General features: G+C 44.7%; 2 protein-coding genes across 2 annotated transcripts in view; one reads left to right on the forward strand and one right to left on the reverse strand.

The window, feature by feature from the left end:
* The window catches only part of TRMT5 (tRNA methyltransferase 5), a 32,997-nt gene extending 32,558 nt beyond the window's left edge, over window positions 1–439 (reverse strand). Inside the window, exon 1 of the mRNA XM_082242625.1 lies at window positions 370–439. Coding sequence (XP_082098751.1) covers window positions 370–374 — 5 coding nt within the window. The 5' untranslated portion in view covers window positions 375–439. The remainder of the gene's footprint in view (window positions 1–369) is intronic.
* An 87-nt stretch (window positions 440–526) lies between these two features.
* Window positions 527–16,070, forward strand: part of SLC38A6 (solute carrier family 38 member 6) — a 120,059-nt gene continuing 104,515 nt past the window's right edge. The window contains exons 1-2 of the mRNA XM_082242626.1: window positions 527–700; window positions 14,293–14,423. Coding sequence (XP_082098752.1) covers window positions 614–700; window positions 14,293–14,423 — 218 coding nt within the window. The 5' untranslated portion in view covers window positions 527–613. The remainder of the gene's footprint in view (window positions 701–14,292; window positions 14,424–16,070) is intronic.

Here is a 16,070-nt window from a genome sequence, read left to right on the forward strand (position 1 = left end):
TTTAGTTACACATACACAAGATGCACCTAAAACAAGGGCCCTCGCGTCTGGCTGCTGTATATACAAAGTTCACAGCACCAAACACCTGAAACATGTTGGTTTTGTTGTTATACCGTCTTGCTAAATGAACAAGTTTCTGGACTCTCACCGCATTGGTCTAACACACTTTTTGGACTTTGTATAGTATAGGTAGCACTCAAATCCCAAACTGGTTCTGACCTTTCCCTGCCAAATCTAAGCGAGAAAATAAGGCTATGCTTGTCCTGTATCTATGTGGGGTCTCCTATCACCCCAGCCTCGTCCCTAACTCTGCCTATGAAGCAGAGCATGCTGGGAATTGCCGCCTGACCACCCCACCCGGCTTCTCACCTCATGCTTCTTCTTCGCCATGCTTTGTACACGTCATCAACCGGCGACTACGGGCAGTGAGGGCAGCAGAGTGACGTAAAAAGTACTCAGTGCCGGTGTCACATGACCAGCCCAGTAAACAGGAAGCGGCTCCAGGGAGGATCATGTGACTTCACTCAGTACTGTGTAGTGTGTGTACTGTCAGAGCTCAGTGCTGTGCTCTCCATGGCAGCTCAGGATCACTGATCTCCCTCTGCTCAGCACTATGTCCATCGCCGGCCACAGCATCAATGCGGAGTATGGACACCGAGTGTGTGCCCAGGATGAGAGCGCTCCTCTGCTGGGGGGACATGTGAGTCTCACTTCTCTCTTCTTCCATTAACATGGATCACCTGACTTATCCTTCACATACAATCTGATTGTACAACCTGACTTATACTTCACATACAATCTGACTTATCCTTACCATACACCACATACAATCTGACTTATCCTTCACATACAATCAGACTTATCCTTCACATACAATCTGACTTATCCTTCACATACAATCTGACTTATCCTTCACATACAATCTGACTTATCCTTACCATACACCACATACAATCTGATTGTACAATCTGACTTATCCTGACCATACACCACATACAATCTGACTTATCCTTCACATACAATCTGACTTATCCTTCACATACAATCTGACTTATCCTTCACATACAATCTGACTTATCCTTCACATACAATCTGACTTATCCTTCACATACAATCTGACTTATCCTTCACATACAATCTGACTTATCCTTCACATACACCGCATATAATCTGATTTATCCTTCTCATACACCACATACAATCTGACTTATGCTGACCATACAATCTGATTGTACAATCTGACTTATCCTTCACATACAATCTGACTTATCCTTAACATACACCACATACAATCTGATTGTACAATCTGACTTTTCCTGACCATACGATCTGATTGTACAATCTGACTTATCCTTCACATACCTCGCATACAATCTGGCTTATTCCAGGTGGGGACCCCAGTCACAGAATACAGGGCTCTGTAGTGGGTGATGGGTGATTTAGGGGTAAGGGGTGGTGGTGGTTATTTTCGGGGTAAGGGGTGGTGATGATGGTGGTGTTGGTGATATAGGGGTAAGGGGTGGTGTTGGTGAGGCTTCATATACTAGACGGGATTTGCTATCCATCTTCTTCAATCTTCCTAATGAGAATAATTTTTTTTATCAGACAGCTATGCACTGGGTTGGTAATTACTGTGTACTCTATTGAACTGTAAGAGCCCATTCACACTAGCACGACTTGTGAGGCGACTTGTGTAGCCCCAGGTCGCTTGACATAACAAAAGCAATGTTAATCAATCAGTGCCGTCTTAATTGGCACTACTGAAGTCGCTCCGACTTCAGAAAAGGGTCCTGTACTACTTTGAGGCGACCTGTGATCCGACTGTCCCATATACTTCAATGGGAGTCACCTCCTTATCTTAATTGAAGTGACTTGTTATCAGACTTTCCAGGAAGAAGAAAGAGATTAGCCAGGCATTCCCCACAGACAAAGTCGCCTCTCTCTTCAAAGTAGTGCACAAGTCTCTTCCAAGTCCCTTCCAAGTCCCTTCCAAGTCCCTTCCAAGTCCCTTCCAAGTCTCTTCCAAGTCCCTTCCAAGTCCCTTCCAAGTCCCTTCCAAGTCCCTTCCAAGTCCCTTCCAAGTCTCTTCAAGTCACGGGGCGACTTTCTGGTCGTGGTAGTGTGAACCGGCTCTAACAGTTTTTGTGTCTCTCTCTAATTGTCTGTTTGTAATAAATAAAGGACTGAACAAAAAACAGGTGTTGAGAAGGCAACATACCGACTGCTCACCGCCCTCTGAAAAGCAATCTGCTGCAAATCACTCTTCACAGGGCACTTTTGTGTAACTGAGCCCCAATTTTGGCATCTCTGTCACTAATGATGTCCTCTCTGTTCCTCAGTGACTATCAGTAGAAATGTGTAGACCATCACTGAGATGAGGGTGGCCCCGGGTTATTTTATGTTGGTGCCCAGAACTTTGCTCACATAGGACAGATATACTGACTGACCACTCTGTTTATACCGGGAATCAATCCATGGGATACCCGGCCAACCCTGGTGTATTGGGTTCACCAGGAGAGATATGACCTGACCGATCTTTCACAGTAATGGGAGAAAGTGTTGAAATTCTCGGTCTGGGGGGAAGGGATGACATTGAAGGTCTGAATGGACCACGAGGTCAGCAGGGTGACAGTCAGCTTACATTGCATAGAGTGTGATATAGAAACAGAGGACATTGATCACTACTGATACAGCTTTCTATACTGATTGTTACAGTAGATCCTTCATTTGTTTATTAGGATTAATAGATGTTGGTAAGACAGGTCTGTGGTCCAGGTACCTAGACATGGGTTATTTATTGTTCCAGCATATTGATGAATTGTCACGACTCAGATGACAGAACATGAAGAGATCCGGACCGTGATGTCCTGGTTATAGAAAGATGTCCCTTGTGCTTCTGGTGGCTCTTTGTAAACATCCTTTACCTTCTGCAAATCCCTCATATCCAGGGCTGCTGTTAGAAATCACGGGGGCCCATACTGCTTACCTGACAGGACCCCGCCCCACCCCCCAGATAATATCAAATTATATTTTTGCTAAAAATACACTAAAATCATTATTATGACATATTTAGCGGACCCTTCTCCCGCTCTCCATACTAAAACATCCCCTTTTATGCCTGCAGCAGCTGCTGTTGGGAGAGTAGAAAAGGGGAGCACACAGGGCCAGAACACAAGTGGATGGGGACACAGATGCTAGAACTGAACCCCCCCCCTGTAGCACAGCTGGAGGGAGGGAGTGGAAGAGAAGCCGGCAGCACTGCAGAGAAAGACAGAAGAGGGGATTGGTGGTAAGACAGTACAGCCGCCCCTCCTGCTCAGCAGGTGCCCGGGCCCCCTTTTTGAACTGATGGGGCCCAGGCCCAGTGCAGGAGGGCTGGCTGTACTGTCTTATCAGCGGCCCTCCTCCTATCCCCACAATAGGGGTGCAGAGGACAGAAGCACAAGGAACACTTCCTATTCAATGCAAGTTCCGTCCTTTCTGCTGATTGATTAAAAAAAAAAAAAAGTTGGCTTTAATGTACCGAATCTTTACCAGATCTACCCGGTCATTGAACTCAGACTACTCTTGTAGAATGATTTCAGTCTGATGCCCACCTCTATCCGATTGAATCAAGTCCACAATATCCAGACGTATGGTGGTCCTATTTTCCCTCTGTCTGGTGGACCGGATCGAATATGATCTGATGAAATCAGACAGGCGGTCCGTTTTTCACCCGATTTTCCCATAGAGGAGAGTGGGACTGTGTGTGTCTCTGCTCTGCACAGTGAGTGGAGACAGACCTGTCATGAACCTGCTCAGCCAGGATCAGCAGAGCGTTCCCCCACTTAGCAAGCGGATCCCACAAAACAAGGGCACCCATGTGAAAGGGGTCTTAGGCTCACCATACACATTACACAATAAATCTTTCTTGCAGAGGTAAAGCTGGATACACACTATACAATTTTCTGTAGATTTACCAAAACCATATAATATGAGATCAAACCCAAACACTTTCAATTTGTATGCAATCAGACAGGCCCTTATACTACATAGTTGAAGGTAAATTCAATAGAAATCTACCAACAAAAGTTGTATAATGTGTATCCAGCTTTAGTCAGCATAGGTGTTAGGAGGAGGGAGGGAGAATTGGAAAATTAGAGGTAGCCTAGAATTCCTCTTTAAGTGAAATATGCAAGCTGCCATCGCTGACATGAAAATGCTAGTTACCTGGCATATTGATACAATGCTGAAAACACTGAGGCACTGATCCTGAACAGGTTTGCATATCAGCGCTGCACTTGCTGCATGCTTGTTCCAGGCCAGCAACTTAAAGCACTGAAGCCAGGGACACACAGGCAATTAGCATTTTCAGTAGGTGAGCAGTTGCATCCTTTGTGTTTTTTCTTGTCATAGGTGTCCTTTAAAAAATTGTTAGTGAAATAGTGAAGTAGCTCAATGAGTAGACATCGGCTGAGTCACCGCACACATTGGACATTTTTTAAAAAGAGGAAGTGACCATTACATTGAAAGGACAGAAATAGGCCAAGTGTCAGCAACATTCCCTGTCTATGCCAAGCAGATCTTTGCACCCATTCCGCAGAGTCGATATTTGTGCATTTTCCAAACATTACATATCTGCTTGATGTAAATCATTTTTGGTTTTGCCAAGACGTTTGTTCCTATTCTGGCATGCTATCAAGGTAATGGAAGAATTATGAAGAGACTGATTTATAAACCATTACACAATGTATCACCCTATGTCTGCAGAATTCAGCGTGTCACATATGAATGGGACAATAGATATTTGTAGCCCAATGGAGCAGAATTCTTATCACTTCCCTCAGCTGTCCTCCTTTACAACCTGCAAATCGCATGACACAGCAACTTTGCAAGCCTTGCAGGGTTTGCATGTTAGGAAGTGGGAATAAGCGAATTATGTTGGCATTGGTGTTCAGGTCATCTTTTCTTAAATATTTCTCAATGCTTTTATTGTTCTTAGACCATGGCCCATCCAAAAGTGGTATTTTAGAGATAAGTGGAGCATGGTAAACTGCTGGCTGTCAGCAATATCTTTAACCCTTCCCATCCCATACCTCCCCACCACTCTCCAACCTAGCCCATCATTCCCCTACCTCCCACCACTCTGCAACCTAGCCCATCCTTCCCCTACCTCCCACCACTCTCCAACCTAGCCCATCATTCCCCTACCTCCCATCACTCTCCAACCTAGCCCATCATTCCCCTACCTCCCATCACTCTCCAACCTAGCCCATCATTCCCCTACCTCCCTCCACTCTCCTACCTAGCCCATCATTCCCCTACCTCCCACCACTCTCCAACCTAGCCCATCATTCCCCTACCTCCCACCACTCTCCAACCTAGCCCATCCTTCCCCTACCTCCCCACCACTCTCCTACCTAGCCCATCATTCCCCTACCTCCCCACCACTCTCCTATCTAGCCCATCATTCCCCTACCTCCTATAATTCCCCTACCTCCCACCACTCTCCAACCTAGCCCATCATTCCCCTACCTCCCACCACTCTCCTACCTAGGCCATCATTCCCCTACCTCCCACCACTCTCCTACCTAGCCCATCATTCCCCTACCTCACACCACTCTCCAACCTAGCCCATCATTCCCCTACCTCCCACCACTCTCCAACCTAGCCCATCATTCCCCTACCTCCCACCACTCTCCTACCTAGCCCATCATTCCCCTACCTCCCACCACTCTCCTACCTAGCCCATCATTCCCCTACCTCCCACCACTCTCCAACCTAGCCCATCATTCCCCTACCTCCCACACTCTCCTACCTAGCCCATCATTCCCCTACCTCCCACCACTCTCCAACCTAGCCCATCATTACCCTACCTCCCACCACTCTCCAACCTAGCCCATCATTACCCTACCTCCCACCACTCTCCAACCTAGCCCATCATTCCCCTACCTCCCACCACTCTCCAACCTAGCCCATCATTCCCCTACCTCCCACACTCTCCTACCTAGCCCATCATTCCCCTACCTCCCACCACTTTTCCTAGCCCATCATTTTCCTACCTCCCACCACTCTATCTAGCCCATCATTCCCCTACCTCCCACACTCTCCTACCTAGCCCATCATTCCCCTACCTCCCACCACTCTACCTAGCCCATCACTCCCCTACCTATTCCATTTTGCCTTCCAAGTTCCCCACTTCCCTAGAACCTTATAATGGACTTAACTCTGCCATATCCACAACCTTCCTGCTCTGCACAAAATTTAATTAGACACAATCTATCTAAAGGGCCATCCAGAAGCACTGGCCCATCTTAGAACAGGACACGGCCCTCTGCCGTATACTCCCAAAAAAGCCCAAAGTTGTATTCAGGTGTGCCAAGTATGTGAAGAGAATGGTGGCACCGAGTAAGATCAAGGGTGCACAACAACCAGTAAAGGACATTCCTATGTTCCAGAACATATTAGGGTCTTACAAATGTAAATTATTGCAATGTAAGGCCTGTACTTATATGGACCATGGGAAGAAGAGTTTCAGCTTGGGGGATGGTCGGATTTTCAACATCAGACAGTTAATCCGCTGTAGTACTCATTTTGTGATTTATGGATTGAGATGCCCATGTGGTTTTGTTCTATGTGGGGAGGACGGTTCGGACTATGCGTACCAGATTTGGCGAGCAAAAAGACCAAGCACAGTGTGCCTCTGCATTTCTGTGAGGCACATGGGGGTAGTACAGCGGGCTTGGAAGTGTTTGGCATTGAAGCCATATCAATGTCTCTCCCCGAAGGTGAAAGTTTTTCGAAGTTATGTATGTGATAACGTTTTTGGATTTCTACTTTGAATTCCATGTCACCTGGGGGATTGAACGAAGAGTTGGAAATTAACCCCCTTATATAAGTTTATGATTTTTTTCATTGTGCGGTGAAAAATAGTTTTTTGAGCCTGTTCTTATATTTTATTAAAATTTCTTTTTTATATATATTGGAGCTATCTGCTGCCATAACCCTGGTATTTGGCGCCAAAGCGCCGACGTAAATCGAAGGCGGGTGGTCGGTAAGTGGTTAAGTGACACGGATCCATCGGGACCTCTCAAGGTGAAGGAATCCAACCATCTCAGCATCCCTTAGGAATATCTGAAGCTATATTTGACTGAGCTTAGCTGCAAGGTCACACACCTAAAGGTGAGACACCCACCTGAAGGGGGGGTCACAAGAGTTGAGGTGGCACACTATCTGTAATCAGGGATCGCTCCTGTCATTATAGAAACACAACTTTTCACTATTTATGGACACTGTCGATTCAGCACCGCGCTCAAATTAATAAGACTCTTTCATTGTGGCATGATTTGATTGCATGCGGAAGCGTTTATTTTGATCACATACTGCACTGTATGGATATTATACATGTGATATAAGGACACTTATAATAGCAAATATTGTAGTGCACTAGGGATTCTATCTATGTGTATATGTATGATCTACTTGTGAAATCATCTTGGTTATATACACAGAGCATATAGGACATGGGTGTCCAACCTTTTGGCTTCTCTGGGCCAAATTGAGTGTAGAGAAATTTTCTCGGGCCGCATATTAAATATATACTATAGTTAACGTATATAAGTAATAAAATGCCGCCGCAGCCTTCCCGCGCCACCCACACTGATTTAACACAACTAGAGGATGATCAAATGAAATGGAATCAGTATACAGAGGTTTACTTCTTCTGAGCGATAATAAAAGAACACTCTAACCACCATGACCACTTCAGTGATTTGAAGTGGTCATGGTGGTAGGAGTCAGAAACACTGCACATGCTCCCCTCCCCCCCCCCCCTCTGAGGCAGCCTCTGCCTACCATTAGTTGGAAGCTGCTGTGGCCGTGCCCCCGACCCGACTTCCTTCCTCCCCAGCAAAAAAAAAAAATGTCAGGGGGCAGTGGGCCGCATTGCCTGAGGTTCCGGGCCGCATGCGGCCCTCGGGCCGCAGGTTGGACATGCCTGATATAGGATTTACAACTATTTTTGCACTGTTTTTATACATAATTTTATACAATCTTCTTCATTGACATTTCACAGCACTCATAACAATTTATTATTCTCAGTTTTTGCGATACTTGTAAGATTTGCGCAGCACACTAAATCTTTTAATTAGCCCTATATCGTTGTTCTTGCATAAAAAGTTTAAGCCCCCGTTCACACTAGTGCAACTTGTCATGTGATTTGACAGGTTCAAGTCGCACACTATTTGCGTCAATGGAACTGTTCAAATCTGCGCTGAGCTGCAGAGATTTGAAAAAGCAGTTCCTGCACTACTTTTGGCAATTTCAGGTGCGTCTAGCATAGACATCTTCACACCTGAAGTCGCACTGACATACGGTTTTGAAATTGTGTGATTAAACAAAAAACGTACGATCTGGTAGCATGCAAGAATTTTCGTGCTTGTCCGATCAGATAATATCGGATGAACTGTTGTGATTGGCTCTCGAGAGCTCTGTACTAATGATCAGATTATCGTTTGATCACTTCGAAAGCGGTATTTTTCATTTGATTTTCGGATTGTGTGTACAGGCCATTAGAGGCTGTCAGGTGGGTAACTGTCCTGTGTCTACCGAAACGGAAGTATCATTATTAGGTGGACTTTTAATACAGTTCTTCAATCTGCAATCTAGAGAAATAGACAATCCAACCAGAAGATAGTAGAATGTTAGCAGGTAGTGTGTGTTGCAGTAGTCAGGCACAATTCTCCACTTCATATTTGTTTATGGTGACTGCGCCTACAGATGGTTTCCTGGTGCTAATTACCAAGTGAAATACTCGGCATACTTGTCATCTTTTACCTGGTAGAAGGAATGCAGTGATTGGTCTTTTCATTTTGTGTAGTTTCTCCTATGTAACAGAATGTGGAAGCGGTTGAGGTGTGGTTTCTTAAAAGTTTGCTAGAGTAAGGGCAAATTTTACACCATTGTGTTATTGGATCATATATTGCCGTAATGCATGGCTGTCTGTGCCTTGCATTGCGATTTCATTTGAATGGCACCTCAGCACAACACATGCATTTTAGCACACCAGAATGCACAGATGTAAACCATGTGTGCCATTTCTTGTGCTGTGTATGGGTATAGGTATGCTAAAACTTGCAAACAAATGGTCTTCCTCGACGCATCACAGTAACACATGTGCAGTAATGCACCCCAACAATGTCAATCCATCCTTAAACTTCAACAATACTGTTCTGCCCTCACTTCTTCGCCTAGTCTTTTTTTGGCTCGGAATCTTGATTGGTCAGACCAGAATGATGTAGTGCCTGTGCATGTATAGGGGAGCTTATCCTGGCACTGAGGCATGCCAAGAACATACATTTTAAAGAAGACTGCAAGCAGGCAGATACCATTTTTTTTTTTTTTTTTTTTTTTTTTTTTTTTTTTAGAAGACTTAAAGCAGAGTTCCACCCAAAAGTGGAACTTCCACTCCCTTCCCCCCCCCCCCCTCATGTGCCTGTGGTACCCTTCCCCCACTTCCGGGAGACAGTGGCGCCGAGCCTATGAGAATGCACAGCACGCTTCACGCATGCGCAGTAGGGAACTGGCTGTGAAGCCGAACAACTTCATTGCCGGTTTCCCTTAGAAAGAATGGCGGGGGCACCATGTGGTGAGTGTCTGGCTGGCTGGCACCCTTTGGTGGGTGGCTGGCACCCTTTGGTGGGTGGCTGGCTGGCTGGTACCCTTTGGTGGGTGGCTGTCAGTGGTACCCTGTGGTGAATGGCTGGCAGTGGTACCCTGTGGTGGTTGGCTGGCTGGCACCCTATGGTGGGTGGTTGGCTGGCTGGCACCCTGTGGTGGTTGGCTGGCTGGCACCCTGTGGTGGTTGGCTGGCTGGCACCCTGTGGTGGGTGGGTGGGTGGCTGGCAGGCACCCTGTGGTGGGTGGCTGGCTGGCACTCTTTGGCTGGCTGGCTGGCACCCTTTGGTGGCTGGCTGGCTGACACCCTGTGTGGTGGGTGGCTTGCTGGCTGGCACTGGGCAGCTGTGGGTGGGTGGCCACGGCGGCTATGTTACACACACTGTGTTCACTGTAGCTGTACTGTATGATTAAGAGAGAATCACTTTCTGTCACGACGGTGCAGACTCTAGTATGTGGCTGCGGCAGCTGTAAACGCACTGTGCACACTGTGAGACTCCAAATGAGACGGCCTAAGAAGGCAGAAGCTGTCCCAGTGCGCAGAGGCGCATGGTGCAACATACGCGATGACGTCACGGCAATATCGGTAACCGCCAGGGCCAATTCCGATATATCGGGGAAAGTGCATATCGACCCTCGATATATATCGGTGTTGCCGATAATCGGTCGATCCCTAATTTAAACCCAATCATTACATATATTTTTGAATATAACTCATTTAAGTTTATGAATTTTTGACTTGGTATCAGTCTCCTGCAATCCCCTGTATAGTAGAATTCAGATTGGAATATTGAAGAAAAATACTATGGAGGGGACTTTGTAGGCACAAAAAAAATACAAAATTTTATTGAGGCATAGTGATGGCGTCCCTCAGCAACTTATAGCTGGATTGTGATAGTGCAGTAGACATTGGCACTAACTGACCCTTTTTTGGGACCATTGTCACTGTACTAATGACACTGGCTGGGAAGGGGTTAACATCAGGGGCGATCAAAGGGTTAACTGTGTGCCTAGCCAATGTTTTACTACATTGTGGGAGGTGCTTTTACTAGGTGAAGAGATGGAATTGATTCCCTGCTTTGCAGAGACACAAATTCCATCCCTTCCCTCCTGTCTCAACCGCGATCTGCCTTGTTTGTATAGGCAGATCGCAGTTCTGTCTCTCTGCCTATCGATCGGCAGGTGCTGGAGGACTTCTGGTACTGTGCACCTGCGATCGTCTTTTGCTGTGTGTAATCACAGCGCAAGTGAGCCGCCGACAGCACGCATGGGTGCCCCTTACCCGGAAGAGTCAGATAATGTATATATTAGACATATGCCGGTTTTCGGTAATTCGATATATCGCGGTATTGCATAGCCACGGTATTGTTATTGTGGCATTTTTAAAATACCGAGTTTCTCTGTCAAGTCTGCCTGACTTGTGAATTGATACATTTCAGTGAGCTGGATGACTCATTCACTCACACAGCTAACACCTTTCAGCATTAAGTCTCCTAACTATAAACAAAAATGATTACATTTGTATCTTTAACCTTCCCTCTGCCAGGGAGAAAGGAAGTTTAACCTCTTAAAGACTGGATCTTTTTCTGACACTTGTTGTTTGCAAGTTAAAATCATTTTTTTTTTGCTAGAAAAGTACTTAGAACCCCCAAACATTTTATATATTTTTTTAGCAGAGACCCTACAGAAAAAAATGGCGATTGTTGTAATATTTTATGTCACACTGTATTTGCGCAGCAATCTTTCAAACGCAATGATTAGACTTTAATGAATAAAAAAAAAAAAAAAACGTAACAGTAAAGTTATCCCAATTTTTTTTTTTTTGTTACACAGAGAATCGTGAGAGAATCGTGATCTTTATTCCAAGCTAAAAAAATCGTGATTCTCATTTTGGCCAGAATCGTGCAGCTCTAATAAATATATATATATATATATATATATATATATATATATATACACATATACATACATACATACATACACACACACACACACACACACACACACACACACACGCGCATAGCAGCCCACATTACATTATTATATAGCCATCAAGCAGTGTCTACAAAAAATGCAGAAAGCTTGCCAGAGCAGGAACTGCAGGTTAGTCGCATGGTGCAAAAGCAGGATGGATTTCAAGGCCACTGAATTTTAAAAAAATGCTGCATGCACCTTTTTTCTGCGGAAAATGAGGGCATAGCAGCCCGTTCAAATCAATGGGCTGCTATGCCTGTGCAAATGTGGGCCGCCAACCCGCATACATGTGAACCGCCAACCCGCATACATGTGAACCAGGCCTAAAGCAATAGTAAAGTCATTTATAAACAACACCTCCTTCAGGTTTAACCACTTCTTGACCACAAGGATTTGCCCTCTTAATGACCAGGCCATCGGATCGGAGCCGAGCGCCAGGACCAGTTATCACCAGTTAGGCCAGACACTGCTTGATGACCTATTTTAGGCCTGGTTCACAGAGTCTGTACTGACTGACTATATAATAATGTGCATAAGTGAACCAAAGCCCCTAAATTCAGCAATGAAATTGAAGTAAGGTGGAAATTTAATAATTTAAATTTAATAATAGAATACCGTGATAATACCGTATACCGTGGCAAAACCTTAATCAATTAATCGCAGCATGAAAATCTGATACCGTCACAAGCCTAGTATATATACATGATGCGGCACACAGGTGCTGCCCTGAAGCAGTACAATTGCTATAGGGTGGACCTTAATTGGTTAAAGGAAATTTGTCATAAGAAAAATATAGCTTTTATTATTGTACAACTAAAGGGTCCTGTATGACTGTCTAAGCAAGTATCACATCTAGTTACTATATATTTTTCAAGCCCCATTAGGTAAACAAAAACCTTCCTTCTACCTTTCCTGACAGCACCAAATCCTCTTCTGTGTCTCACACGCTCCCCTGTCAAGGACACTGCAGCTCACAGTGGGAGGGGTTTGGCCGAAGAGGCAGTGCTGGCAATCCAGAAAACAGTGGGCAGGACTAGGTCTGGCCACGCCCCCTGCAACATTTTTTTCATTTTCATTCCACTGTAATGCAAGCAGGCAGAGCCTACATGAGAGTGGCAACTCTGTTCCAAATTCAAGGGCAGCGCAGCATTATTGTCATAACATCAGAGGAAGATGTATTGGGTGGGCTTCACTAACGGGCTCAACGGGTATTTGTGGGGCTTTGTAGAAAAACTAAGAAGAAACTGTAAGTGCAGATGCACTTATAAAGAACTGCTACTGCACATTTTCCTGATATATTTTTTTTGGGCTTCTGTACTGAGTAAATGATCTGAATTAAATTTAGAGATAAGAATTTCTGACTCTCTCATTTGCTGCATGCATGCCCCAGGTCAGGGGTTCAGGAACATTGAAGCAAGAAAAGTCAGGCAACTTGCATTGTCAAATTGAGGTCAGCATGGACCTGTAATTCTTTCTCATCGGACCTATTCATTTTAAAGCAGAGTTCCACCCTAAAATTATACTTACCTCCATCTTCTTGCTCCGGGTCACCTGAAAAACAAATGGATAATCGCAATTTTTTTTTTTTTCTTTTTACTTACCTTGTTTAGAAGAAAATATACTTACCTTACTTCCTCTTCCTCCCCTCGGCGGCCACGGCGATTCGTCACTTCCTGGCTTGCAATGATTCCTGGGAGCTGAACATCATCGCTCCCAGAAATCAATGCGCCTGCTCCGGCCCCAACGTCAGTTCCAGTGCAGTCGCCGTCATACCTTGCTAAACAGCTTCTGGGCATGCCCAGAAGCTGTGCAGGGATGACGCTGCGGCACCGGTGCATCGTGGGGTGGAAGAGAATGCAGAAGAGGATATTGCTGGCTTCAAGCTGCCCACACCTGAGATGGCAGCGCTGGACAATACATTTTCAAGGTAAGTATTTCTTCTAAAAGGTAAGTGCAACCCGGGACAGATCAGAGGCTATCCATTGTGGAATGTACCAGCCCTGACTGTCCCGGGGGGTATTTTTATTAAAAAAAACTTTCCCAGGGTGGAACTCCGCTTTAAGTCCATACTCTTAGCTGTAACCTGTTTTCCTGTATAAGGCCCCTTTCACACGATTGAACCCCTTTCACACGATCGGACTTATCGGGCCACCCATTGACCTCTATAGGGAAAGGGATGTCTTCATAATGCCCCGTACACACGTGCAGATTATCTGAAGACTTTTGTCTGCAGACTTACCAAAACCATATAATATGAGGTTAAACCTAAACACTTTCAATTTGTATGCAATCCGGCAGGCCCTTGCACTACATAGAAAAGGTAAATCTGAAGACAAAAGTCTTCAGATAATCTGCACATGTGTACGGGTTATAAGATTAGCTGAAAACGGACGGATGGCAATACATTTGCCATCGTTCTATCGGATCGGATGAAAATGGACAGGCTGTCCGTTTTCATCCGTTGTCCCATAGAGGAGAGCGGGAATCTGACAGCTCCGTCCCCACACAGTGAGCGGAGACGCACCTATCATCTGCCTGCTCAGCGGGGATCAATGGAGCAATTATCTCTAAGCAAGCGGAGACCCTTAAAACGGCTCTCCTCCATGTAAAAGGGGCCTTAGCTCATACAACAGATTTGTGACATGTTTTATTACTGTCTTGCAGCGAGCAGAAGAAAGGACGTCCTCCGGAGCCTCGTTCGGCTTTTCTGTCTTCAATTTAATGAACGCCATCATGGGAAGTGGAATCCTGGGATTATCTTTTGCTATGGCCAGCACTGGAATTATTGGCTTCAGGTATTTAATACAAGGGTTAATGTAAGTGTTTGTAGCTTGTTTAATGAGGGACAGAGAAATGCCAGGATGCAGTAACATGTGGCTGTCAGTCAGACTTCCTTTCCAACTGATCGGGCAATAAATTAAATTTGACTCTCGCCTATTTTCCAGTTTTTACCAAAAGCCTCGCTATATTTAGAAATTCCTAAAGAACTACAAGAATTACCTTACTATTTAAAATATGCTGTTTTTCAATGGGTTAGGCCCCTTTCACACTTGTATGACTCCAAAGTTGAGTTGACTTTGGAGTGCAACTTTGGATGGGTGCAACTTGGATACGACTTTGGCTTTGACCAGTTTTAAGAAACAACTGTTGCACACAAGTTTCATTGTATAACATTCAGGTATGACTTTCATGCAACTTCTGAGGGTTAACATTGAAGTCTATGGCCCTCAAGTTGCATGAAAGTTGTACCAAAGTAGTGCATGAACTACTTTGAAGTTGCTGCAACTTTAAGTTGCGCATATATGAATGAGTATCATTGGAAAACATGAGGAACGACTTGTCGTTCAACTCTGATGTCCAAAGTTGCATGACAAGTTGCACAAGTGTGAAAGGGGCCTTAAGTCCACTGAGATGTATGCCACCACGTGAACTTTTCTTTGCAATTGATAGTTTTACTATTCTTCTGGCACTCTGACTCTGGACTTTAGGGTCTGTGATATAGAATCTGCAGAGGCCTGTGCAGCCACTGTGCCCGCCCTTCCTCTTCGTTTACCCATTTATGGAATGCTTTGTATTATGTGAATATATTCACAAAACACAAAGGATTTTCTGAAGGCAAATAGAATGTGCACTTTGTGCAGTTGGACTCATTTTCCTTAGTAAATGTAATGTGATAAAGCTTCACTTTATAAGGAATATCCAATACGGTGCAAGGAAAAAAAAAAGAGCATATTTTTTATTTTTTTTTGCATATGACTGGATGATGGAAATAAGCAGAGCTTTACCACATTTACTAAGCTCTGGGGAAAATGAGTGCCACTGCACTTGCAAATTGCACAGTCTATTTGTCTTTAGTAAATCAACCCCTAAGCCCTCCGTGAATGGACTGGGCAGGGGAAGAGTGGACAGGCACACAGCAGCTGCATCCCTCCTATCAGAGCACTGGAAGTGTAGCACTAGCTATACTCCCAATGCTCAGTAAAACTGGCTGTTGGAAATAAGAGTCCATGAGGTGGCATACATCTCCTTCTATGTAACTTACTGTTAGGTGACTCCACAAAGCTGTGAAATACAGCGCATATAGTCGATTTTAACTTTTTTTATTTATTTTTTTTCTGCCTTTCTTGATAATTGTGGATTTTCAGGAATTCAATCTGAAAGGCTGATAGGTCTGATTTATGTTTCGCATGAGTATGTGCTTCCATGTATATGAAAGCACAGGGGGCTGCATCACCATAGCACAAGGTCTGATTCCATAAAAGATAATCAGCCTCTGTGCTGCTCCTCTGAAGCTGTATGCCTCATTTTACCTACCTGATGTCAGTAATGTCCCTTCATGGTTTCAGTGGGAACAAAAAAAAAAAAAAAAGAGGTCAGCAGCTAGTAGAACGTTTTATATTTTCTGACCCTAATAGCTAAAGTCTAAGGAGGACAGAACGTAA

The sequence above is a fragment of the Pelophylax lessonae genome (assembly GCF_965119305.1).
Source record: "Pelophylax lessonae genome assembly, chromosome: 13".
In the NCBI taxonomy this organism is placed as follows: domain Eukaryota; kingdom Metazoa; phylum Chordata; class Amphibia; order Anura; family Ranidae; genus Pelophylax; species Pelophylax lessonae.